Source organism: Acinonyx jubatus, chromosome E1, assembly GCF_027475565.1.
Source record: "Acinonyx jubatus isolate Ajub_Pintada_27869175 chromosome E1, VMU_Ajub_asm_v1.0, whole genome shotgun sequence".
Taxonomy (NCBI): domain Eukaryota; kingdom Metazoa; phylum Chordata; class Mammalia; order Carnivora; family Felidae; genus Acinonyx; species Acinonyx jubatus.
In genome coordinates, this window is record NC_069397.1 from 28,692,938 (window position 1) to 28,720,579 (window position 27,642).

General features: G+C 49.3%; 1 protein-coding gene across 9 annotated transcripts in view; it reads right to left on the reverse strand.

Annotated features, from left to right (window-relative positions):
- Positions 1–27,642, reverse strand: part of MSI2 (musashi RNA binding protein 2) — a 390,499-nt gene that overhangs the window by 242,281 nt on the left and 120,576 nt on the right. For 8 of the 9 annotated variants that reach the window (XR_008294422.1, XM_053212757.1, XM_053212758.1 and 5 more), the window contains one exon: positions 14,815–14,907. Coding sequence is in view for 8 of the 9 variants with exons in the window: in XM_053212757.1 (XP_053068732.1) it covers positions 14,815–14,907 (93 nt within the window). In the remaining variant the exon portion in view is untranslated. Of the gene's footprint in view, positions 1–14,814; positions 14,908–24,778; positions 25,863–27,642 lie in introns of those variants that run through there. The other variant, XM_053212760.1, reaches the window with a different exon arrangement.

The following is a 27,642-nucleotide window of genomic DNA, read 5'->3' on the forward strand; positions in this document are numbered from 1 at the left end:
TCCATAAAGCTGCCTTAAAAGAACATGTGTAATGCGCTGTCTCATTTGCTTTAAACTGATTTCTCATTGCAAACAAACAAACCCCCTACAAATATCTGCTCTCCTGCATCACCAGCCTCTGTTGCCAGGCATGCTCCGAGTACTTGGGGACGCCACCATTAAGGTGGTGGTTTTCAATAGAAACTTGGCATTTATCATAGTGAGAGCATTATCTTCTCAACAGAAGCTGACAATTTGTCCTATTCCTCCCTTGAGAGAATCCAGGAAGATCGCATTTGCTTCCCCGGCCTGCTGTTTCTCCTACAACATTTCTTTGCCTGGAAAGAAAATATTGTGACTCCTTGCCATATTCACTTCATTAGCATAAGAGGAAAAAAAGCCAAATCCTCCCATTGGCCTCCCCCAACAGTAGCTCCAGCTGGGCTAAATCTAGCAAGATCTTAGAGGCAGGACTTCTTTGGTTCAGGATTTGTCACAGAACTGATGGTTACAGAGGCATGGGGCAGACACTGGGAGGAGCCAGAAACAAGTCCTTGAGAAACTCAAAACCAGGGGCACTTGGGTGGCTCTGTCAGTTAAGCATACAACTCTTGATTTTGGCTCAGGTCATGATCTCAACGGTTCGTGAGTCCAAGCACCACATTGGGCTCTGTGCTGACAGTAACGAGCCTGCTTGGGATTCTCTCTCTTTCTCTCTCCCTTTCTTTCTGCCCTTCCCTTCTCTCTCTCTCTCTCTCTCTCTCTCTCTCAAAATAAACTTATAACAAATAAAAGAAACTCAAAACCATCCGTTGAGCACATTAGGAAGGTCATCATACAGATTACCGTAGGGAATTTATAGGAGGACGAATCTGGCATAAGTTAGCAGTTTCGGACTTCAGATACACAGGGTGTGTGTGTGTGTGTGTGTGTGTGTGTGTGTGTGTAGGGGAGGGATGCACGCAGGGAGGGGACACTATTACTGAGCACCCACGTGACAGACACTGGGCAAACCTGTCTCTTTTTATTCTCACGGCGCCCCTGTAAATAAAATTGTATGCCCACTTCACAGACAAGAAATGAGGCTCCACAGAGCAAAATCACTAGCCCAAGGCTAACAGCCAGTGGTGGCCTCCAGAATCAAGTTCAGGTCTACCTGAGTCCAAAGTCCAGAATCACTCAACTCCATCCCACACGACCCAGACAATTTCCAAGAGCCTGGCAATAAATGCCAATGGCATCCCCCTGTTCTTTCGAGAGGGGGAAAAAAGGTACCCACAAACGAGTTCTCTCTGTCCACAGCCAGATTTCCCAACATCAGAGATGTCTGTGCTTCGGCTTAACAGTGATGGAGCTGTTTCTACCGCCCAGCCTGGATGATCACAAAATGACAAGTTGGGGAAGAAACTGCCCAGCGCTAACCTAGTGCCCCCACCCCAGGAAGCCCTACGCACCTAAGAGCCAACACAAATCCCACCGCAGACCCGACCTGATACCTCCCGCTCAGCAGCTCCACTGCTTGTCTAAGAGCAAAGATAGAAGAACAGGGGAGACGGTGAGACACGAAAAGATACATCCCATTCTTACCCTTCTCTCATCCATCCCTTTCCCAGGGCAGCTGTGTGTCTACCCTCTACACCAAGATCCACCTGAAAAGCTACCTGCTCCGTGAAAGGCCACGCTGGCCGGGTCCGCCCTGCCCGGAAAGCCCCTTCAGTTCCATTAAACTTTTACTGCAGGGTAGACATAGCTCATTTAGGAGCCTGGCTGGCTCAGTCAATACAGCATGCTGCCCTTTATCTTGGGGCTGTGCATTGGAGCCTCACGTTGGGTGGAGTGATTACTTAAAACTAAAATATTTTTAAGGGGCACCTGCCTGGCTGGCTCAGTCGGTGAAGTGTGCGACTCTTGATCTCAGGGCTGTAGGTTCGGGCCCCATGTTGAATGCAGAGATTGCTTAAAAATAAAATCTTTCAAAAATAAATAAATAAAATCTTATAAATAAATAAATAAATAAATAAATAAATAAATAAATAGCTCCTTTATCCCGGGTTCAGGGGAGTGATGGATTCCACATAAAGAAATGTTCCAGATAACAGAATATATTCTGTATATACTCAGATAACAGGATATATTCTATATCCCTTAAAGCCTCGTTTTTAAAAAGAAAAACTAATTCCACCATGTGAAACTCCTTCTCTCATGAGTGGCACAGCTCTGCCTTCTGATACAGAGGGCCCATTCATTCTGCCACTGTTTGCTGAGCACTAACTACCCCCCAGGCACCGGGCCAGTCCTGGGGCCACACGACGAGTCAACAGACCCAGCTCTACCCTGGTGCAATGGACCATCTACTCGGGGCAAAGAGGGTACACGTGTTTGACTCTTGTCTTGATAAACCAAGATTCCCATTATGGGTTCGCTCAGTTGTTGGTTTGTTTTCCTTAAGAGACAATCTGTCATTATTTTTATTATTTACTTGTTTGCTCTTGGCTGGTCCTCCCCGACCCCATCCTAAAACTTAAGTGACACGTGAGCAGGGAATCTTGTCTGTTTCGTTCACCGATGCGCCCTTGGCTCCTAGCTCAGTGCCTGCAATTCGGAAGATAATCAAGGTCTGGTGAATGAATCAATGAACAGTGAATGATGCACGAGGCTCCAGACAAGATGCCTTCTGGACCTAAAAAGGAAGGATGGCTATTTCCATGCACTAAATGGTCCCACAACGTGGTACTTTTAAAGATCGAAGTCTTGTTTGTTTTTATAGGGTTTTTTTCCCCCTCCTCTTTACACTGAGTTTATTAACATCTTCCTACCCTTTAATAATTGCGATAAATTCAAAACCAGAAAACCAAGCTTATTAGAATCACATGTAAAGGAAAAGGAAAGAAAATTTAAATGAGGATGTGAAAAGCTCTCTCAAGAGGCTAAATAAACTCAATAAACAGATTAGCGAATCAATATATATAAATATATTCTTAACAAACATCAGCCAAATGACATTGGGACAATTTCCAGACAGTATCTCCTACCCCCACCACGAGTTTAATTCTTCAAACGAGTTTAAAGAGTTCATCAGCAGGGTCCAACCAGAAGAACTCTCTTTTGGCCCAAATCAGTTCAACGTGTTTTCCATCAAGGCCAGAACAACTCGAAGTCAATTCCACAAACTGGAAGCATCCGGGTAGCCGGACCAAAGTGGAGGCGCACGCCGCAGAAAACGACAAGACACTGAATTTCCACCTTTAGGCTGGGAGGACCCAGGAAAGACTCCTCAATCTGTGTGACCCATAAGGAGGGGGGACGAACTGAGTGGTAGCCCCACCCAGAGGAAAGATGGAAGAGCCCGTGGAGTGCGCAGGCGCGCGCGCGCGTGCATGCGTGTGTGTGTGTGTGTGTGTGTGCACGCGCGTGTACGCACGCACGTGTGTGTGCACGCGCGCACGTCAAGTCGGGGCTACTGCAGGATAGAACAGGAAAGGCAATTCCAGAGGCTGAATCTGGGTCTCGGAGGATAAAATTTACAGCAGCCAGGGGTGCCTGGGTGGCTCAGTTGGTTAAGCACCTGACTTCGGTTAAGCACGCCACGTGAGGTCGTGATCTCACGGTTCGTGAGTTCCAGCCCCACATCAGGCTCTGCACTGTCAGCTCACAGCCTGCTTTGGATCCTCTGTCTCCCTCTCTCTGCCCCTCCCCAACTTGTGTGCACTTGCTTGCTCTCTCTCTCGCTCGCTCTCTCTCAAAACTAAATAAACATTAAAAAAGAAGTAGAACACATCTTTCTACATTTATTTTTGATAGACAGAAAGAGACAGAGCACAAGTGGGGGAGGGGCAGAGATAGAAGGGGACACAGAATCCAAAGCAGGCTCCAGGCTCCGAGCTGTCAGCACAGAGCCCGACAGGGGGCTTGAACCTACAAACTGCAAGATCATGACCTGAGCTGAAGTCAGACGCTCAACCGACTGAGACACCCAGGTGCCCCAGAACACATCTTTCTCTAAAAAAAAAAAAAAAAAAAAAAAAACAGCAGCTACTACTTCTAACATTTATTAAGCACTTAGGTCTGTTTCTGGCAGAATGCTAAGAACTTAGAATACAGGTATTAGTGCATTTAATCATCATGACAGGCCTATAGGGTAAGTCCCATCCTGATTTCCATTCTACAGATAAAGAAATTGAGGAAGAAAGAAATTAAATGACCTGCCCAAGGTTACAGAGCTAATAAATGGGTGAGTTGAGTTTTATATCGGACAGTCTGAGTATAAAAATTCCCCGCCCTTATTACCAGGCAATAAGCTAAACAAGGGGGTCGGCAAACTATGGCCGAGGGCCAAACCCAGCAGCCTTGTGGTTTTGTAAATAAAGTTTTATTGGAACACAGCCACAGCCATTTGTTTTCATACTGTCTATGGCTGCTGTCATTCACACTACAGTGGCAGAGCTGAATGGCTGTGAGAGACCATCTGGGCCACAAAACCGAAAATAGTTATTATCCGGCCCTTCACAGAAAAAGTATGCCAACCCCTATGCTGAACAGAAGTAATTCTCAATGTTTCTACCCAAGTATTCCTAATGGTCAAGTAAATTAGGGGACAGCCCAAATGACTGGGGACAGAGGCTAATGAAGCCAGCAGCTATCCTGAAATGTCTCCAAGTCTCACGGGTTTTCAAAAACAATTATGCAAATTTTGCATTCTGTGCCATAATATTTCTTCTAATATAATATGTTTAAAGCAAAACAACCATAAAGTCCTAGTTTCCTGGAAGGTGTGCCACAGTAATCCTACGGCACTGCACACTGCTGCTCATGGGCACTGCATACACCTGAGGCAGGCGGCCCAGTGTGAGTGGCTCAGGTGGAACAGCAAACCCAGGTGGAACAGCAAACCCAGGACCTCTGCACCCTGGGCCTACTGCAATCCAGCTGAGGTGTCCTGAGCAGGTCATTTACACCCTCCCAACCTTCCTTTCCTAACTTTAATTTTTTTTTTAAGTGTTTACTTATTTTTGAGAGACACGCACACAGAGCGTGAGCAGGGGAGGGGCAGAGAGAGAAGAGACACAGAATCCAAAGCAGGCTCCAGGCTCCCAGCTGTCAGCACAGAGCCCGACGCGGGGCTCGAACCCACGAGCTGTGAGATCATGACCTGAGCCGAAGTCGGACACCCAACCGACTGAGCCACCCAGGCACCCCATTCCTTTCCTAACTTTAAAACGATGAAATCGTCCTACCTCATGGGGCTGTCTGGACAGATAGAAGTCAAAAGACACATGAAAGCTGTCAACAAACAGGAATCTCGGGATCTGAGCACAGCTGCCAACTTCGCTGGAACGAAGAAAAGCTACGACACCAAGAGATCCTCCTTTTTTTGCTACAAAAACACATATATCAAGGAAGGAAATGGGGGTGGTCTTTTTAAAAGATAAAAATCAAAAAAAAAAAATTTCTTCCCTATCAGGGAATCGGCCAAGTCGCTCTCAAACTCCTCCAGCAGGTGTCTGCCCGGTGCTCACCCTGCCCTCCACCCCTCCCTAAGAAAGCTGAGAAGCAGACCAGGAAGGCCACCTCTGGTCATCCCATAATCTTATTTAGATTTCCTGAAGTGAAAAGCCCCCTAAACCGTTTTATTTCTTTCCAAATACTAACACTCTACAAACAATGAGCAAGTCTGAAGATATTTATCTCCGCTGCCAATTATAAAACACAGTCGGGGAGGGCGGGGCTGGGGGCTGGGTGGTTCAGTCGGTTAATCGGTTAAGCGTCCGACTTGAGCTCAGGTCATGATCTTGCTGTTCCCCAGTTCGAGCCCCGCTTCGGGCTCTGTGCTAACAGCTCAGAGCCTGGAGCCTGTTTCAGATTCTGTGTCTCCCTTTCTGTCTGTCTCTTCCGGACTTGCACCATGTCTCTCTCTCTCAAAAATAAATAAACATTAAAAAATTTTTAAATAAATAAATAAAAGACCATGAGCAAGCTCAACAACCAAAAATCTCTAATTCACAGCGAATCCGATGGCACAAATTGCATCTTCTGCTACAGACCACCTGAAAACTGACTTCCTGTAAACAAACCACTCTGCTGGGTTTTTTAATCGAATGAATGCCTTATTTTGCTCTTTAACTACAAGGAACTCACTTTTCCCTACACGGGGCAGAATTTTTTACTTTCAAGAGACGGAGAAATAATCCCCAAGTAGGAGCCCAAAGGGTCCTACACTCCAAGTCAACGAGGAGCACTTGCCCCAGGCCTGCGGGTCTGTCGGGGGCGTGGGGGGCGGGGGGGGGGGGGTGGGGGGGGGGAGTCCTGCCTTCCACAGGCCAACAGCTTGTTTAACAACTTGCAGATCCTGTGCTGGCTCCTGCCCGCAGTGGCCTAGTGAAATCGTAAAGGCAGACTGTAAAAGGGTCTGAAGTAAGTGTTCTGGAACACACAGGAAGGAATATTTAAATCTGCCTGCAGGTGGTCAAAGAAGGCTTCAGCCCCTTTAAGAGTTTCAGGACAAGTGTCTCCACTTTTCTCGCCTCCCGTTTATTCAGGGCGACCAACTCATTCTGGTCTGTATGTCCTAGGTTCCTGGAAACTCGTGTCCTCGGCAAATCAGGACAGTTGGTCACCCTACTTTTATCCAGCCCTGCTCTTCTCCCTACCATCAGGGATAGGTCAACAATATTCATTGTTTGCCTGCAGCGTGTTGTGTTGCCTTCCATCTGCCTCGGGCCTCCCACCCCCCACTCGCAACAAGTAATCACCAAGCCTTCCCAGTCACCGCCCCTCCATCCAGATTCTTCCATCCTGGAAACGTTCCCTGTCACACAAACGCCCCACGAAGAAGAAAGAACCGTCACCCAGGCTGCGGAAGGTATGTGGGCTCATGGCGAAACAAATCCCACTTTGCCAGGAACTCCACTCTAGGAGGACAACACCAAGTGGAGAAAAATGGAGACAAGGATATACAAATTCAATCTATCAAATCTATTTATTTTATGCAAAGTTTTCCCGGTGCTTATTAATGCCAGCTTTCCCTCTACCATTTAATCTCTGCTTCCATTTCATTCTTGGAGGCCTGTGATTATTCTAATTCAGCATTTGGATGACTTCATTTCCGCTCAAGTACACCCAGGTCAACTTGGATAGAAAAGAAAGAGGAGGAGAAGAAAAATAATCAGCTAAAAGCTATTAAATATCAGCCGTGTGCCTCATGATTGGTTTTAAAGGCAGTGGTGAGGTTAGCAACAGTCAGAAACTCAACCCTTCTGCCTCTTTCTGCATATTAACATTTTTCTGGGGCTCTCACTCCTATGGCTTCGAATGTAAATAAAGTGCCGATTGGCAGCCTGCTTTTAGCTAATTCACAAACACCAAGTCTGAATATACAGAGCTGTAAAAATTTAGAGGGTGGTAACTTGACAGATCCGGCCGTTCTACAGAGAGACCAATTCTCAGAGGACAAAAGCAGGGGGAAAAAAAGGAGAAGAGAAAGAAAGAGAAAAGAAAAGCATACGCGACCCATGTAATGGGGTATCCAATTGACGGGGTGGGGGGTAGGCAGGAATCTCCATATCAATGTTCACTCCACCAGACAATGGAATGCGGTTTCTATGCCAAGTCTAAATGAACTGAGCGTTCTCTCCCATAAGAACCACTCCTTGCACCCACTGGCACAAGCTTGAACCACGGTTTCTCAGACACTTGCCATTCCCACTGAAGTGCGTCCAGGGGGAGAAAGGCTTGCTTTCTCATGCTAACAACTCCATTGTAAGTGACGTCTTCGGAGGCTGCCGGGAGGGCTCCGGGAAGGTGAGCTGCTGGAGGTGCTTGAGACCCCTTCCCCTTTCACAGCCCCCCACCCCCATCCAGGGTTCATTAACCCCTTCCTGCCTGGGGCCTCCCTGGCGCCTGGCCTTCCCCTTCTCCGGCCCCCTAGAAAAATTCAGTAAGGATGAACCAAGAGGGGAAGCACAGTTAAACAGCCAAGCCGGAAAGTTCGGGCCTTGTTGCTCTACCTAACTACGCATATGAACCACGGAATTTGATTAGCATAATCTCAAAGCTTTCCCAGCTTGCTACCCAGAAGGCATCCTGTTTTTCTATTTGTGTATTTTAAAACACTGTTAACACAGCAATAATAATGTCTGTCTGATGCATTTGCCCAACAACGGCTGGCTATATTTTATACACTAAAAAGGAAATGTGAAGTTTTCCTAGAAACCTACTATTTCAGGAGCCCCTTTTTTAAGAGAGAAAAAGAGAGAGAGGGAGGGAGGGAGGGAGGAAAGGAGGAGGGAGGGAAGGAAGGGAGGGAGGGAGGGAGGGAAGGAAGAAGGAATTTAGAAGTCAGATCGCAAGGTTGGAGTGCCCAATCAGTTTCTAACTCAACTCCTTCCACTGGCTGCAGCAGCAATCTAGCCACAGAGGAAAAAGTTCATCAGGGAAACACGAAGTTGTTTGTGTGGTAGGAGGGTTTACCTGCACAGCCCAAGGATCACATTGCTTGTGGCTACTGCCTGTTTGCTTGCAGGCACCTGGCCTAGGAAGCCGAGGCAGGCAGACGAAGGCGGTTCTCCTGTTTGCTCACTTCGACTTTTTGCACTCAGCAGCTCTGCCAGGGGTCAGAGGGCAAATAAAGTCCCCTCCCCCATATGACACACTTCCGAAGGGAGAGACTGACACAAAGCAGACAGAGAGTTAATAAAACATGAGGACAGTGTTGGCCTTGTTCTGGGTTATTACAGGAAGAAAACTTAACACAAAAGTAGCCTTCAGCACGGCCGGCCAGGGAGGGGAGAGCAAACGGGGCCCTTCCTGGTCCACTCCGCGGCCATAATTCAAGAAGGCCTGAGCAACCTCAGGGCTCTCTCCAGAGCAAGGACGAGCAGAGGACAGGCGAGGCTGGGACGTGCCGGCCACTTTCCAGGAGTCCACCCGGACAAACCACTTCAGAAAACAAACGCCTCCTGGGAGCTCTGGTGCCCACAAAGGACACACGGGGACTTTTGTTTTCCAGGCGTGGTCTGAGAGAACCGCACGCCGCACGGAGCTCCATTTATCCACAACACGCATTTGGAAGTGAGAAAACGTTACCTCAGAATCACAGTCCACCGTCAGGAATAGGGTAAAGTTGCTTATTTATTTTCTCACAAATCTCTTGCCTTTCAAATTTCAAAGGCTTTATAATATTTTTATGCTAGATCTTAACTCTCCTCACACACACTGTATCAAAAGGACTAGCTGAGCAGTGGCCGTGAACATCCCACCTGCACGTAAAACCCGGAGCTAGAAAATAATAGGTGTCAAACTCTTCCTTAGAGCTCACTCTCCGTCGATGCCACACACAACCGGGATAAGCGAAAAGATCTCATCGTATTAAAAAGCCAATTCATTCTTGCTTTCAATTTTTTTTTTTCTCCAAAAGCTTTCAAGCACTGTTCTCTGTTCACTCTCATAGGCCCACACACAACCCCGATCCAATAAAAGGACACCGAAGGCCCCCTTCCACCTCGCTTCTGCGGGGCTCCCCTCGGACGGGGCCTGAAGGGCTCTAGGTCTCCACGCCGTTTCCTTGAAGGCCTCTCCTGGCCATCCACCACAACAAGGGGCTGGCCCAGGAAGGGGTTAAAGCCCTCATGTCAAACCGCAAACTCGGGCACTGGCCCAGAAGGGACATGGGAACCGGGGCCTCCGAGTGATAAAGGCCGGATTGTAGCAGCCCACTGAATTGGAAATGACTTGTAGGCCTAATGAAACAGAACTTTGGCAGTAAAACAGAATGAAAGGAACCAGACAATAAAAGGCTGGAACAAAGGGTGCAGAGTCGCTTCGGCTTAGCAAAATAAGCTCACTTTGTTGGTGGGGAAAGCCAAAGCCGATTAGGATAAACCAACGACTGAGCGTAAGTCTTCCAAACTAATTACACAGTTCACCATGTGAAGTATAATTGGAAGCCTCCAGATGCGGGCTGCTTGGCTTTCACAGGAGTTACATAAAGTGAGAATTACCTAGCGAGCCCGGCACCGAGCAGCCCTATCATCGAGGTGAGCAGCTGAAAGGTGCAGATCTGCTCCATCCGGGACGAAGCCGAGAATTCATTAAGTTTAAAGGCCTCTTTTTGATCTCCAAAATCCTATAAGTGAGAATTTAAGAAACCGGTACTTGAAGGAGGGGCCGAAAGGGGAGAAGGAGGAAGCCCGCACACTCGGGGCTTCTTTGATCCCAGTGCTTTTTAATTACCAAGCCGGGCTCTTCCGGACGGCTATGCAGGCAGAATGGCGGAGAACCCTGCGATCGACTGTCTGGGTCTGTACGTGCACAGCGAGAGCACCATTCATGTGCCACTTTCCGGAATAGTCTGTGTACATCATGCCTGTACATATGAAATCGTGAGCACAGATAACGTCCACCAGGAAACCTGAAGCAGTGAAATAAATTGCTGCACATCAACATTCTTGACAAATGGACAAAACCCGCTCCCTCCGAGTACAGGCTGCTTCGTGGTGAAGCAGGAGAGGGGGGCTTACAAACAGCAAAGAAGAGGCTAGGTTGTACAAAAGTGACTGTCTGGGCTCTCCCCAGCATGGACTGTGTGATCTCAGACAACTCCCTGACCTTTCTCAACACCAGTGTGGCCATCTGCGTGATAGATATTCCACCTTTCTTGCTTGGACAGCCTTGAGAATCGAATTTTAGAAGGCATCAAACAGCTTAGCACAAAGTACACATCCCCTGAAGTCAGAAACATCAACTTGTAGTAAAAGAAGCTCTTGTAGTAAAATCTGAACTTCACAAATTCTGAGTCTTCGTTTAATTTAGATCAAGCACATGTAAAAAGGAGTTGGAAATACTCTACGGATCCCTAGATCTTACTCATAGGATGAAGATTCCGGTTTATAAATAGCAGTTCTTTCCAAATAGAGAATCCCTTCACTGTTCCTGCAACTTGAAGTCCAGAAATTAGCTCCACCACAGTTATGACTGTTTCACTTACTCTCTCACACTTGGTACTATTGAGAATATTTTGCTTTAGTTATGGTCTACAGATGCCTTAGATATCTATCTACCCATATACCCTCCTACGTATGTTTATTTAAACACATTTTCTAGATTATTAAATTTGCAAGCTTGAAACCAACCTTAGGAATAACCTAGTTCAGGAGTTGGCAAATTACGACCCACGAGACCAATGCGGCCCACCGCCTGTATTTATAAATAAAGTTTTATTGGAACACAGCCACATCCAATTATGGATTGGCTATGGCTGCTTTCTCCACACAAGAGCAGAAGTAAATGTTTATAACAGAGACCCTATGCTCTGCAAAAGCCAAAAATATCTACTATCTGACCCTTCACAAGTTTTCCAATTCCTTCCCTTAGATAAGAACCTGAGGCCAGGAAAGAAATGGCCTGTTAAGGTGTCACAGTGGGGTCACTGCACAGTCAGGCCCACCATGAGCACTTTGGCTAGTTCTACCTTTACCTTTCTCTAATGACAGCCATCAGAACAGCTACCCAGGGGGCGAGGATGGCCATCCAAGGTAGCAGAACCCTTATGCCAATGGCCACCCTTCATAATCTCATCTTAAATATAAACAAGTAATGACATCCCTAACCAGGGGGGTGGGGGTAAATTTCTGGGAGGAGGGTGGGAGAAAAGCACAAAAGGGTTTACAAACCTCCAATTTGAGTTATTTAAAGCTCCCGGTGTGGTGTTCTGCACCCACTCTACTTACAGTAATGACATATTTAAACTCCCTGAGCTCAGCCCCATGATAGCAGTCTCACCCATCTTGACTGCCACCTGAAATAAACAGTTGAAGCAGCTGCCACCTCAGGCATGATGGGAAGGGTGACAGGAGTGAGGAATGACAGTGAGGGAAACCTAAAACGCGGGTGGCAAATCCTGAACGGAGGCCTGGGAGGATGGAAAGTTCTGGACATGGAAGAAGAGGAAGTAGGGTGTTTGGGATTTTTTTTTTTTTTCTTCTGGCTGCTATCCTGCCTTACCTGGGCGACCTTTATTGAGACCCAACCTCCCTGACCCTTATTGTTCACCTTCGTCAAAGGACTGGACGACACCAAAATCCACCATGCAGGTAAAAGCAGGCGACGAATGTCCAGTTGCCAGCACTGTCCCGGGACCACAGGGGGTCATGGTCTTTTCCTTTCTTTTGCATCCTCCCCACCCCAAGTCCATCCTGAGGATTGATCCGAGGTTGGATCAGGACCCAAAGTTCAGGTTCTGCTATCGGACAGGCCTGGAGGGGAAGTCTGCGTCCCACACTGCCTTTCAAGGGTGACCACAGTAGCCTCCCAGAGAAGAATTCAACGAGATAATATAAGTCAACGGCCTGACCCAGCACCCAACACTTAGTACGGAATCACTAACACCACACCTCGCAGTTAACCTACTAAAAAGAGCCCCAAACCCCTTTACGGTCGGGAATGTGCACAAGTGTGTGAGTCTACTTCACACAGGCGTGTGTGTGTGTTCTGTTTTCTTCACCCAGAACATAAACTACCGAAGGGTAGAGTCACTTTGTCACTTTGCCGCTGGATTTACTTAGCGCCTTAAGGCCCAGTGGCGGGGTCTCTTCTCTTTGGATCAGTCTGGATTCAGATGAATTACACCAGAATCCTGAGAGGTGGTGGGTGGGCCCTGCCCAAGGGGCCACAAACATAACACCGGCCACCAGCAAGAGGAGGAATAAACCCCTCTGAAGACAGACCCAGATAATACACAGAGCATGTGCATGAAACAAGCTACAAAAATAGGAGCACAGACAACGTTACGGTTCTGAGACATTCAAAAGTCTCCTTAGTCCTTTAATGACACACCTGATAAGTTTACACAGCCTGCTGGACTCTACAAATGTTACTGCTAAAATGAACTGAGCAGCTCCAGACACAGTGCGGGCCACGCCAGGGAAGACGGTCTGTGAACGCCTCCGTGACAACGGACAACCGTTCTCAGGGCAGGGGTGGTCGCTGCCCTGGGCCGGGCCAAAGCTCACAGAGCCTCCCACTGCTGGCAAACTGGTCCCAACCGGTAAGTGTTAAAGAAAAAAGGCACAAAGTCAGAAGAGAAAGGGGGAAGCGAGAGAGAAGCCGGAGGCGGGAACGTGCAGAGAGGTGTTGCAGGTACCGGCCTGTTTGGGAAACTCTCACAGCCCATCTGGGCAGCACCGGCTTCCCTGACACCCACGAACAGGCCCACGAGATTCCAACGCAGGTTATGGCTCAAGCAAGAAACCCCGCCTGCAAACACTACCCCCCCCCCCCCCCACGGGCCTGGTTGTAACAGCAGAACTGGAGCGAAGGGGCTCACTCTCCCAAGCCTTCCATTACCCAAGCTGGACCTGTCTCATTTAATTACTTCCAACCTCTCTCCAGAGGCAGGGTGGGGCTGGGCGAGGCACAAATTCCCCCCCCCCCCCCCCGGCGCTTTAAATATGTCTTGAAGAGAAAGTACAGGGTCACCACCACACTCAGCTATTCTCTGAAACCGGCCAGAATGAATCAGCCCCCAACGGGCAAGGCGAGGCAGGGCCACGGGGACGGCGTCTTTCACAACCGACCTGGAAGGGCAGTTAAGTGCCACTCTGAATGCAAAGCCGGCCCGGAGGAGGCTGCTTTCTCTTTGTTGCGTGTCTCCCATCCATGCAGAAATTGACTATTACCAAAGGCAGGAAAATCTCCTTTTGGAGGCTAAATAGCAGTCACGGCACTCCTCCAAGACGAGAGCTCACAACAGGACACGCCTGGGGACCGGGTCACAGCGGCCCATCACCTTGGGCAAATAAATAAAAGCACAGAACCTTCGGACCAGTCGGCAGTCGGCAGTGCCTTATACCACCTAGGGCAAGCACGACAGCCGCACAGGGGGAACTGAGTGACAACGCTTAGGACAGGTGCACAGTGTCTTCTCGGGACGCAGTCCTCTGGGGACACAGGCCTGTGCAGACCACCCCACACCCAGGCTCCCAGGACAACATCCACGACTGCTCAAAGATGAGGGAAGCAGAGGGCCGGCCCAGCCACTGCCAGCCTCCTGGGACACAGCAGCCAGAGGACGGGTGTCACACAAAGCCAGCAGGGCCAGTCTCCCCACAGGCTGCCATGCTGGAGCCCTGGAACAACGTTACTTTCCAAAGCCCCAGCTCCCCCGCCAACCAAAAAGAGGCTGAATTAAGCACATCACCCATGGTTACATGTCCCGTCTGTCTGTCTGTCTGTCTGACTCTGTATAACCCGCACACTCTCACCCTCCGTTTCCTGACTGACTGGGAAGATTGTGTGTTGCTCCCAGCCTGTTCCAGCAGCAGAGCTCAGGGGATAATTTTACTTCTGTCTCACATACATTCTGACAGGTACAGTCCCAAGCATCTTTCCCGAATCTCCGTGGGCATCTGACAGGGGAAGGTTCAGCCACCAAAGGCCCCCGGGAGCTTCCTCTCTTAATGCATCTTCCAGAAAGGCACAGAAGGAAGCCCAGCATCGACTCACAGGCCTCTAGCAGCTTCCGTGGGAGCTCCTGTCCTATGAGTCACGGCCCCACATCCCTCCCCAGCCGCTGCCACCACCAGCTCCCAGACCAGGCCCCACGTGGTCACCAAATGGCAGCAGAACCCCACTGAAAGGCTGCTCTGTCTGTCTGCTCCTGCAGGCACGCGGGGCACCGTGCCGACCACAAGCCGGACTCCTCCATGTCAGCTCCTGACAGATTTCACTTAAATCTTGACAACCAAGTTCAAGGACAAGGTTCTCGAAGACGCAGCTGTGGCAAAGGGCGGGGGGGGGGGGGGGGGAGGGAGGGCACGGCAGCCAGCCCCACGCACCACTTACCTTGCCAAACTGCTCAAAGTACTGTTTTACATCCTCCACCACCGTGTTCGCAGATAATCCGCCTACGAATATTTTCTTTGTTCTTGTGACCATCTGCAAGAAACGACACGAGGAGGGCATGGGTTAACCAGGTTATCTGAAGCAACGCTCGCCAAGATGCTGAAACAAGCCGCTTTGCACGTTTCTCTAGAAAGGCAATTCTAGATAAATTTGAGCTGCGCGGAGCGGGCCCTGCAGACATCTCAGAATGCTGGAGACAGCCACTCTGGATTTCTCAGGCCTTCAGCCCACAATCTACGAGCTTGAGTTGCATACAGACACAGAGTGGACTTTGGAACCTCTTCAGCCATGACACGAAGCTTCATTCGGATTTCCAGCGCAAAGAGAAAAGCGGCATGTTCAAAGCTATTTCGAACCTGAGACATGTGAACAGAATTACGTGCATAAAAACCTGTGGCCCAGAAAGTGCCGTAAACTTTGTCAAGAAGAAACTGACACGTCATTCAAACGTACGGGCGGGCTGTCTACATGGAGCCGTCCCGGGTGCTGGTTTGTGTGCGCCAACAAGACGGAGGCTGACCTCCCACTCAAGGGTCACTCTCCAAGTGACCTCATTGGGCCATTGGGCCTCATTCTCCTTTCCCCTCTCGATTCCGCCATTATCCACCCTGATTCACCCTACACTCAGTCAAGGCCAGCCAATCCCCAGGTATCCAACCCTTTTTCCACACCAATCCTTCTCCCTGGAATGCTTCCCCATGCCTAAGTCTCCCAAGGCAAGTTGTCACCATCCCGCGAGACCCAACGACCTCCAAAATGCAAGTTATCTATATAGTCGCCACATCCAGAAGCTGTCCCTATCTCTTCCAGAACCCTGACACTGCACCCGCCAGTCCCAGCACCCACTTATTCCCACCTAGAGCTTTGTTACTTTTTCCCCCAGACTGGGAATTCCCGATTCTTCTCGGTACCCTCCACGATGCCAAGTCCACGGCCAGGCACACGGAAGCCCACACCAAAATGGTGGACGCGAAAACAAATGCATGTGGTCGTGCTTCAGAATTCCACCAGTTCCAATGCAAAGGGAAAAGCTTCAGAATACAAACGGTTCAGAGAAGGAGCCAGACATAGGTAGGCGCCAAAAGTGAAACAAGAAAATAAATGTTATTCTGAACACCAAGCTTACACTGTATGTGCGTGTGTGTGTGTGTGTGTGTTTTAATGTGACATAAAACATTTTTTATTTAAATGTTCAATAAAAAAATGTTCAACCTCAGTGGGTACAGGGTCTCACCAATTTGGCTGCGTATGGTAAAAGCCCAACGTCTTAACCTGATGGGAGAAATTCTATCACAATGCACATGTGTATCAAATCATAATGTTTGCACACTTTTGTCAGGGGCACCTCGATAAAGCTGAGGGAAAAATGTTTGATGAGACCATTCAAATAAAAGCATGACAGGGGCGCCTGGGTGGCTCAGTCGGTTAAGTGGCCGACTTCGGCTCAGGTCATGATCTCGCGGTCTGTGGGTTCAAGCCCCACGTCGGGCTCTGTGCTGACAGCTCAGGGCCTGGAGCCTGTTTCAGATTCTGTGTCTCCCTCTTTCTCTGACCCTCCCCTGTTCATGCTCTCTCTCTCTCTGTCTCAAAAATAAATAAATGTTAAAAAAAAAAATTTTAAAAAAAAAAAAGCATGACTGAAGGGGTACCTAGGTGGCCCAGTCAGCTGAGCATCCAACTACTGATTTTAGCTCAGGTCATGATCCCACGGTCATGCGATCAAGCCCCGCTCCAGACTCCACGCTAAGCAAGGAGCCTGCTTGGGATTCTCTCCCTCTCTCTCTTTCTCCTTCTGCCTCTCCTCCACGTGCCTTTTTTCTCTATCTCAAATAAATATTCAAAAGTGAATAAAAGCATGACTGAAAACCCAAAATAAGTGAACAAGACAAAGCTCAGAATGGTTTTTAAAAATTCACAGTGGCATGTATGTTTATTACAACTCCATGGAGAGTGCCTAAATACGGGGGCCACGGCTGCCAGGATTCCCACTGTCCCCAAGGCAGAGACACACTGGCCGAGGGAATGTACCAACCAAACGGTTTCCTACAAGAGTGCCCTGGCCGGAGCACCTGGGTGGCTCAGAGCGGGTTGAGCATCTGACTTTGGCCCAGGTCACGATGTAGCAGTTCATGAGTTCGAGCTCCACATCGGGCTCGCTGCTGTCAGCCTGTCAGCGCAGAACCCGCTTCAGAGCCTCTGTCCCCCTCTCTCTCTGCCTCTCCCCTACCTGTGCCATCCCGCAAATAAATGTAATAAATAAACAAACAAAGAAATAAGAGTGCCGTGGCAGAGTGGTTAGTGGCAGGCTGTGTGCTGAGGAGCGCCCCCCAGAGGTTTCGGCCCCATGCTCTGCACTGTGAAAGTCCTGGACCACCAGGCCCACTTAACCCCAAACTCCCATCAATCAGGAAGCACAATGGCCACGAAAGGAGACTCTCAGACTTCAAGGAGCTCACACTTTGGCTTAGAGGCTTCCGGAAGGGACGTGTGCCACCACAGCCCGTTGACTGAGCCCCATCTGGAACGTCCTTCTAGTGGACTTGCTGCATTATTTTAAGAGGACATTGTCCTAGCAATGCCACGCACTTCCTGTTGGCTGTGAGAGCCAGGCGGTGGTTGCATGTGCGTTCAAAGCTGTGATTTATCGCTTTTCGGCTCTCTTCAGATGAACGGGAGACGAGAGAAAATAAGGCACACGAGACGTTCTACGAAGATCCCACCCGCACCCAGTACCAACTCCAAGAGCCTCTCGTTAACGGCCGGACACCTTATTCTGCTCCCTCCGGTGGAGCAGGTCACCTCCCCGTGACACTCTCAGTCCCTCTCCAGATGGACATCTCTCCCTACACTCACTGACCGCCAGCTTTTGCCACCTACCTTTCCGAACGTGTGCACTCAACAGACACATGAGGTGCTAGGTGTGGGAGCCCACATTCCAATACAACGTGTAATTTAATCCACTATAAAATGGAGATATAATAATTAGCCTACCACGCAAGGTTCCTATTAGGACTAAATTAAATAACATATGCCAAAGTGTCTAGCAGGACACCAGGCAGATGCTAGATAAGTGGTCACTGTAACTGAATCCAAAGTCAATTACTAAATTCATCCTTCAAGCTCAGAATAGATGTGCGGCAGAAAGACACCTTGCACAAAGATCTTTGATAAATCCACTCTCGGTGCCCCCGTTCTCTTCCACTGTAATTTCAAAACCGTTTTCCTGCATCTCTACGTGATTTCGGATGGGCAGGGACTCCCAATAGTTTCACTTCAGATTTTTCATTCTTTTTTTTTTCTTTCTTTCTTTTTTCCACCCAGCTACAAGTAATTAAATATCTATAAAAAATACTAATCTGACCCACAAACATGCACTAATGGTGTTCTGAACTTGAAGAAACTCTGGAGAAGCATTCCATAAAATGAACCCCATGGTCCCATTTACAATTGTTTAGAGCCAGGTGGGTACAGAGCAGGCCGTATTTATATTCCAAATGTTCACATGGACCCAGATAATTAAACGAGTAACATGTCTTCATTCCAAATAACAGAAGTCAACAGAATGTTCATTCCCCAGTAACCAGTTGAGTGAAAAAGTCCCCTCTTACACCCTCTACTGCTGCTCAACAGCAGTAAACCTATCAAGCCAGAGCCCTAAACACTGGGGCAGACACCCAGCTATAAATCTGCACGGTCCAAAAAAAGTCTTTAAAATACTTTTTTTTAGAAGGATGAGAAATCCCAGGCCCCAGACACTGCGCCAAAGTGTCCGAAGTTACTAAAACATCCTCTCCAGGAACCGGCTCAGATACAGTGATGGATCCCACTCTTCAGCAAACACTAAAAGGAAACTGGTTTAATCAAAACCTTCCAGACGTGAAAAGGCCAGTGGGAAGATGTGTAACACTCGGTTAGCTGCTCACCAATGGCTTGGCTTCAGGAGAGGAGGGCATGGCTTGGTGGGGGGGTGGGGGGGGGGGCGCTGGCAGGGGACGACAGGGCTCTGCACGGTGACCTCTCCCGCTAGGGGCACACTGGGGGAAATAGGAGTGATTTACTTTGGGAATCCTGATGGCATCACTGCTAAATGTACTGTGCACTGCTCGATGATTTGCATTCTGAAGAGGGACACTGGAGCCAGGCAGAGGACTCTAGAATCACACATTCTTCCCTCTGTTTCCCTTCTACCTACTGAGGAGGGGCTGGACGGGGATGTGCCTGCATGTTGTGCCTGGGCTCTCAGTGGGACTAAACGGAGGTCCTCAAATTCCCATCGATTATCTAAGTTTCTGTGTCCGAGTGTGCACGCGGGCGTGCCTGTGCGCGTGTATGCATCTGGGGGAACTCTCTAGTCCCGAGACCCTTAGTCTTGGCTTCTACTCGCCCCAGGAACCAATCAGCATCCCCAGAACTTTAACCCTCTTCTGCAACAGCGAGCAGGACAAGTTACCCACTAGTCTCCCTGACTCTATAATCCTTTGCATTATAAAAAGTCCTCTCTGCCCGTAGTGGAGAGAGCCACCTGTGTTTTCTTCCTGTGCCAGGCCCTTCGGGTAACTGTTTCCTAACCCACAGCCTTCACACCAAGACAGTACTTAACCACACAAAGCAAAGGAAGATGGCCCCCGCATACCGAAATGCTGAGGCGGCCCCGGGCGGCCCCCACAGCACACCCAAATGGAACGAGCCACTCATCTGTTCCAGAGAGGGCTCACTCCAAAATCCACTAGGCAAGTGATCTTAAGTGTCCTTTCCATGGAGCTTTTGGTGGAAGGGTTGCAGAAAACACTTTGTATGCGAATGCTTTACACTCTTTGAGACACTAGAAACCCACCAAGAGCCCTGCACCCCTTGTTGACAGCCACCTCCCTCAACAGATGCCCTTAATTTTATAATCTAGGGTGGCACTCTGGGAAGTGGGGTGTGTGTGTGTGTGTGTGTGTGTGTGTGTGTGTAGCAAGAGGTGGGGGGAGTATTCAGGCTCTCACAAATCATTGCTGCACATTCTGCATCTAGACCCATAATTTAACTAAACACCACTGCTCTCCACACCTCTTGCTTGGCTCCACAAAGAAAACCCCAGCACCCATTCCAGTTTGGAAAATTGCTGTTTACACATCAGAACTGGCCAAAGCCAGCTGCTAACCAGAGCTGCAAAGAACACTCCACCTTCCTGCTTCTAACCAGAGAGCTCCTTTTTTTTTTTTTTTTAAGTTTCAAAAAATCCCCTTAAAAAACTAGGTTTGCATCTGAAATGGTCACTCAGAGTGGGGCCAGCGGTTGTATTTTTAAAAAAATTTTTAACGTTTATTTATTATTGGGAGACAGAGAGACACAGAGTGAGCAGGGGAGGGGCAGAGAGAGGGGGAGACACAGAATCCGAAGCAGGCTCCAGACTCCGAGCTGTCAGCACAAAGCCCGACATGGGGCTCGAACTCACAAACTGTGAGATCGCGACCTGAGCTGGAGTTGGTCGCCCAACCAACTGAGCCACCCCGGCGCCCAACCCACTGGTTGTATTTTTGTAAAAGAGGATAAAGTAGATGAGTGAGAGAGAGAGGAGAGAGAGAGAGAGAGAGAGAGAGAGAGAGAGAGAGTGTGTGTGTGTGTGTGTGTGTGTGTGTGTTAAAAGCAGAAGGTGGGGGTACTAGAAAAATTACTTTGAAGAATAAGATTGACGGGGAACACTTAGCTCCAAGAGCTTTGCCTCAAAGATATTTATTAGTTGTCACACAGGAAAACAACAATAACTGCAAATGTTTCTCATCCGGACAGATGCATGGAAAGGCAGGAAGTGGCTCTGGAGAGGCTTGAATGGGTAGGAGAGAAGCCCAAGGAAATTAAGTCAGCTCTTGCCATCACCATGTTCCTGCAAAGAGCTCAAATTCCCTCTTTGGTTAAAAACATGAGCCATCTTCACTGCCCAAGAGTGCGGGCTGGTTCACAGAAGCTCTCTCATCTGTGGGAGTCCCAAGGGGGAGACAGCCCAGGGAAGATGAGAGAACAGTGGTGCCAGGCAGGATTTTGCAAACCTGTTACCCCGTTGTGCAGATGGAAAAATCAAGTCCCAGCAAGGTGGCTCAGGTGTTGGTTAAAGGGAAGGTGAAGTGACACGGGAGAACGGACATGCCGGCAGATACTATACAATTCCATCCCAGCGTCTGAAACTGGTGAGCACTTTGTTCTTCAGATTCTAGGATAAAACTGTGCGTTATAATCAATTGCGTGTCGGTTCTCTGCATCTGAGAATTAAGCTCAATCTCTGTACGGCAAAGAAGCTATCGAAGGGCTAACTGGGGTCCCCGAAGTCCCGAACTCCACATCCCCACTCCACAGGGAGTTTCCTCCGAGGAACGTGCCCTCTAAAATCCCCAAATTCCCCCAGTATTTTTTTCCATCCTTCCCTCCTCCAACACTCCTGCTACCAGCTCCGTGCTATCTGAATCCGGTGGCAAAACTCAGCAGACAAAACCAGAACCCAGGTCAGGTACCAGTATCTTCTCCAAATGATTCTCCAATCACGTGTGGAGAAAGACCGTAGTGGGCGACCACTAGGCCCACCTAGCTCTTCAGAAACAGAGCTTTTTCAGATGCAATCGGTTAAGGATCTTGAAATGAAATCGTCGTGGGAATAGGGTGGGCCCCAAATCCAATGACTGGGGTCCTGACACAGAAAGGCCATGAGAAGATGGAGCCAGAGAATAAAGCGGCACGCCTACAAACCAAGGGACACCAAGAGTTGCCGGTAGCTACCGGAACGTAGAAGAGAGGCATGGACGGTGCCTCAGAGTCTCCAGAAGGACCGAGCCCTGCCGAGCCCTGATTAAAGATGTCTAGACTCCCGAACTGGGAGGAGAAGACACTTCTTTCGCTTCAATCCACCCAGGCTGTGTTAGTTTGTTCCGGAAGCCCCAAGAAATGGATATGAAGGACACTACAGCCCTGGTCTTGCCTTTTCTTGGTGACCGTGGAGCCGGAGTCCACGTGGAAGCTCCGCCATCATGGAGGAGGAGGACGCTGCACCGACAGGTGTGACAGTCTACACCTGCCCTCCCACGGAAGGCAGGCCACACTCATCACGCTCAGCGTGGAGCCTGCTGGGGACTCCCTCCCTGCCCCTCTCTCTGCCCCTCCCCGGATCGCACTCTCTGGCGTGTGCGTGCTCACTCACTTTCTCTCAAAATAAATATTGTTAAAAAACAAAAAAGTAAAATAAAATAAAGTTTTAAAAGGACGAATGGATGAATTAAGTTGTGATATATCCGTGTAACGGAATATTATTCGGCCACCAAAAGGAACGAAATACTGGCACACGCTACAACGTGGATGAGCCTTGAAAACATGGCGCTAAGCGAGAGGGGCCAGTCATGAAAGGCCACACATAGTGTAGGATTCCGTTCGCATGAAGGTTCATGACAGGGGACGCTACAGAGACAGGAGTACATTAGTGGTTGCTCAGGGCTACGGGAGAGGGGGCAATGATGGCTATCAAGAATATGGGGTTTCTTTCTGAGGTGATGATAAGGTCCCAAAATTGATTGTGCAGATTGTACACGTATCTGTGCTACACTAACAACCACTGAACTGCCTCTTAAATGGGTGAATCGTACGGCATATGAATTATATCTCAATAAAGCTGTTCTTTTTTTTTTTCTTGTCCAAGACAGACCAAAAAGATCCCTAAATCAAGAGTCTGACTGCAAAAAGAGCTTAAAATAAACCCAAGTGCCGAAGAAAGTATGCTCTCCCCGGCTGCTTCATCCACCAGCTAATTCCACATGGTTTGATTCACCCCTGGTTGACCACTGGACAAAGGTGTAACAATATTTGATGTTGCCAACTGCAGAAATTAATTGAACTTCAGAGGAAACTAATTATAAATATAACCCCAAATGTTTCTCAGAGCTCTCTCTCAAGCTCTCTCTCCCCATCTACAGCTATTAGCCAGAGACCAGTAGGGTTCACGCTACCATTTGGCACTCCCCCTAAATAGCTTTAAAATTGGAAGGAAAAAAAAAATAGCCTTCATCTATATGGGGCCGGAATATAATTTACACACAATTATCCAACATAGTCAGGTTACAACATTACCTCTGATTAAAACAACAGTAACTCACCTAAAGGAGAACGTGATCTTGTAATGAAATGATCAGCCTGCTCCAGCGGCCTCCCCACCTCCAGCTCGGGGTGTTCTGCCTGGCTCCCTCCGAGGCTAATTTAAAAATACTACTTCCTCTTACCCTTAGGGGGAAAAGCTTCAGCCCGCTTGGGTGACCTGTCTACAGATTGGTATCAGAGAGTAATATCCTAGACGGAGCACTCCGACCGGGGGCTCCGGGAGGTAAGAGAAAAAGGGGCAGAGATGGAGTGTTGCCTGGGAAGTGACAGGAAATTAAGGATCACGAGCCACACGTCAACTGCTGCTGAGCGAGGTGGCTGGCTGGCCATCACCCCAATCCCAGGCACCCAAGCTGTTCCGCATCCACAGGTAGTTTCTCGGTCACTCGGTCCTTCTTGGAGCCCCCACCCCCGAATACTAGCCACAGAGTGAGTCACGGGAGGCCCCGCCAACACTCTCCAGTGTTGTAATGATTGCCAATACGTAGATGCAATTAAAACCCATAATCTTTTACAGCAGTGGTATTAAGCGAAATTAAGTAAGCACCCTTTACTGTTACTGAGTTTGCAAGGAAACCATGCATTTCTGCATACCAAAGAGGCGCCTCCAAAGTCCCGGCAAGGCAGCCAATGCAGATTCTTAATAAACCTCAGAAAAAGGTGGGGAAGAAGGGCCAGCCAGGATGGCTGGTGTGAACGCGGTTCCTTCCACGGGTGCCTGTCACTCCCACCGTGGAGTCTGGCAGAATTCTCCTGAAGACCTGGAGGATGCCTCACTGAGGGGCAGGGCCCTGGAAAAGCTGACGCCGATGGTCAGGGGGCCCCACGGCTAAAGCAGAGGTCCAAGGTGATCTGGCCTATGGCAGTGCTCCAAACGAAACAACGACAATAACTTTCAAACATGTTCTCTCTGTCCACCTGCTTGCATTTTCAGGCACACCTGTGTAGACGGAGGCAGACGAAATAACCACCCTGGTGGGTGAGATGAGATTAGGTCAACTCTCTTAACAGTTCTGGTCCTCACATATCGCCCTGAAAAATGGGCCTAAAAGCCTGGCCTGGGTAACATAAACTAAGGCAGCAAATGTGGAATTAGAACTCCAAGAAGGCCGCCCACAGGAGTTCCTACACCCTCCAAGAAGGGCAGGAAGGAAAGCCTGGCCTCGGAGCCCAGGCCTCTAACACCAACCCTTCTCGGGGTTTCTCTCCAGCTCCAGCCTCCCTGGTGCCTACGTGCAGGCCAAGAGGCGCCCGAGGCCCGTCTCGAGGCCCCGGGGGGACGTGCTCGGCGCACCCCTTCCTACTTCCCAAACTGCTCCCTCCCTAAAACATCTCAGGTCACCCGGGTAGCAACCACCAGAGAGACGTTTTTTTTCTCCACACAAGTTCGGTGCTTCCAAGTTTGCTGCAACCAGAAGTAAACACCCACTCCTCGCCCGGCCGCCTCAGGGAGCCCTGCCTCCTCCACGGGGCGCTTCGGAAACCTCTAGGGACAGGCTGAAGAGCCAGGTCAGAAAGCACGGTCAGATGCTTGGTTGAGGAAAAGCAAGCTTCGGAGGGTACTCTGCATTCTGCATTCTGGGAAGGACTGCCCGAGACAGAGAAACTTCTAGAACCCACCCCGGTGAGACATGACAGCAACAACTACACGGCTCTTCTTAGGAGGGAAAGCATTAAAAACTTTGCTGGCAGGCAGGCTCTGAAGCCAAGGCAGCCCATCCCCCAAACCCTCCAGTTGATTTCTTGAAAGGAACAAATGGCAGCCTTAACCCTTAGCCTTGATTACCTTCATTAGCATATTTTAGATGCACGGCAATCAGTTCTTGATGAGCAAGTTTCACCTAATCCACGGAGCTGGGCCAGGCTGCAGGTAGCACCGGGTGCTCGACCCAGCAGCGCCTCAGAATCTCCCGGGGTGTCTTGTAAACCTAGCGATACCGGCCCCGCCCTCGGGATGCCGATCTCATTGGTCCGCGGTGAGGCCTGGGTAGTTTTTAAACACTCTCCAGAAGATTCTACTGTGCCGGCAGGGCTCTAAGGAGAAGCTGTTGGAAGCTGGGAGCACTGGCTTGAGTCCCAACTCAGCCACTTCCTTAGTGTAATTGTAGGCAAGCCATGTGTAAAGTGGGGGCAATAGCTACATGCCCCAGAGCCGCGATAGGCACCGCAAGACGGAAGTGTGTGAACTTCCTGGCGCATAGTAGGTTCTCAAAAGATGACTGCTGAATTACAGGAGAGGGATGCCAGAGACCAAAGGGTATAAGAAGACACTGTAGAGAATGGTCCCTGGTGGCAAGACATCCTCATTCATTCATTCTGTCATCAAAGGTGTTTTGAGAACCTACTGTGTGCCAATCATTGTGCCAGGCTCTGTGCATGTGAAGTCTGCTCTGAAGATGCTTCCTGTCAAGTAAGAGGCTGTGTTACGGTAGCAAGGTGGGGCTTTGGGAGCACAGGGATGGGCAGGACTTGAGGCCTGAAGGTCAGCAGCTGGGAGCCAGGACAGAAAGGGGAGAAGGACCTGCCCGGCGGGAGCAGCAACATCTTCAACATTCACCACAGGGCTGCAAGCGGACCTGAGCGACTACGGCCAAGGTGGCAACGGAATGCAGGGAGGAGAGGGGCCAGGCCGGACAGGGAAGGCCCCACAGGCCAGAGGCTGAAACAGGGAAGCCACTCTTCGCTCAGGCTGCGAAAGAGGGGCTGGGTCATTTAATGCTAGGTGTTGGCAAGGAGGCCTGGGCAAGAGTGAGAAGAAAAGCAAGCACCAGAAGAAAGGCACCAAGACACCAGTCCTAGTGCCCAGGGTGGGACTGGGATCAGTTTCCCACCAGAAGGTCCCTCCCTGCTCCACCATTACACTATTCCAGAGACACCGGGGCTGGGGCAGGTGGGGGGGGGGGGGTGGGGGGCAGGTGGGGGAGGCATCAGGAGAGATAAGCACATTGCACCCTTGGCATGGTCGTCTTTGGAAACACACTTGGCCATCTGTTAGGTCATAAATTTTACTTGTCAAGAAAAAGAAAGTCAAATCTGCCCCCTCCCCCAGGATGTGCTGATCTGGCCCCTGCCAGTTGCCACAAGTAACTTCCTTTGAGGGCAAAGGGGGAGCCAAGGATCGTTTGCAGTGAAAGAGAGAAGCAGAGATAATTATGAGCAAGGCTTTCGGCCATTTATTAAATGTTACCCCTAAAGGGATGGAAGGGGATCTTTCCAAATCCAACAGGGTTTTGGTGGCTGAAAAGAGCATCAGATGTGGAGATTCCGGATGGGAGGGCCAGGTTCCAACCCCAGCACCCTGAGCCGTTCATGTGATACTGCCGAAAGAAAAGCAATCCAGGAAGCTCAATCACATGTGTACTATGTGGCCCCGACCCTGACTGAGCTTCTCTGAACCTGGGTTTCTCCTTCTACAAAATGAGATTAAAAGAGTTAACAGGTGGGCCCCTGGGTGGCTCAGCTGGTTAAACTTCCGACTTCAGCTCAGGTCACCATCTCACAGCTCTCGGGTTCCAGCCCCGAGTCGGGCTCTGTGCTGACAGCTCAGAGCCTGGAGCCTGCTTCGGATTCTGTGTCTCCCTCTCTCTCTGCCCCTTCCCTGCTTGTGCTCTGTCTCCTCTCTCTCTCTCTTTCTCAAAAATAAATAAACATTAAAAGAATTTTTTTGTTTAAAAAGAGTTAACACGTGAAACGTGTTTAGCATGGGACAGAATGACAGGCACATAAAAGTTCCTCTTCCCCTCCCCACCTGTCACCTCACCTTTATCTGTGCGGCTGTGAGTGGGGATCAAACCTTCCCTGACTGTCCCTAGAGACTACACAACAGACAGAAAAGCACTTGCAAAAGGCATGAAGCATACTCTGCAAACCTAATGACTAATTACGATCGATTCTTTATCTCTCTGATTCCGCCCACCTCCAGCGCTGACCCTGGGCAACCACGGTTCTCCAAGGGCTGATGATGCTCCAGCAAAAAGGATGCCATCTCAATGCAAAGCAATGTCTTTATCTGCCTTGCCCCAGACAGCCCCTTACCCTACCAAGAGTAACAGACTATTCCACACAGGAAGGTCATTCTCTGTAAGAGATAAAACTGACCATGCCTCAGAGGTAATATTTCTCTGCTACACCCATATCCTAATATGTCTGTGCTCTCCTCCTGCCAGGAACATATTTCTATAAATCCTCACATAACAGAAAACTTTATTTTCCAGAGGGACAAGCGAGGGGGGGGGGGGGGAAGGAAACAACATTCACAGCAAAAACATCACCAGTCAAACTGAACGCAGTCTGCCAGGAACTTTACTAAATGTGTAGTGTTACAGATGTTTTATAGTCATGTTGTCTGTTCTATTTAAAACCCTTGCGCTAGGCCAACCAAACAATGGAAAAGAGAGAAAGAAAAAGATATGTTCCCCAGCGTGCCCAACCCAGCTAACTGGTCTGGGCTGGATGTTTATTGAGGCAAAGAGGTAACTGGGGACCTGTAGCTGTCAGCCAAAACGTGGAGGGCTCATTTCGTAGTTCACTCTGGAGAGCTGTCAAATCAGCCACACGGCCCAGCAAATGGCACACGGTCTCTCGGAAGGGCACTTCATCCTGGAAGACCAGGGTCTTCTATGGGAAAATTGCTCTGCACCTGGCAAGCGC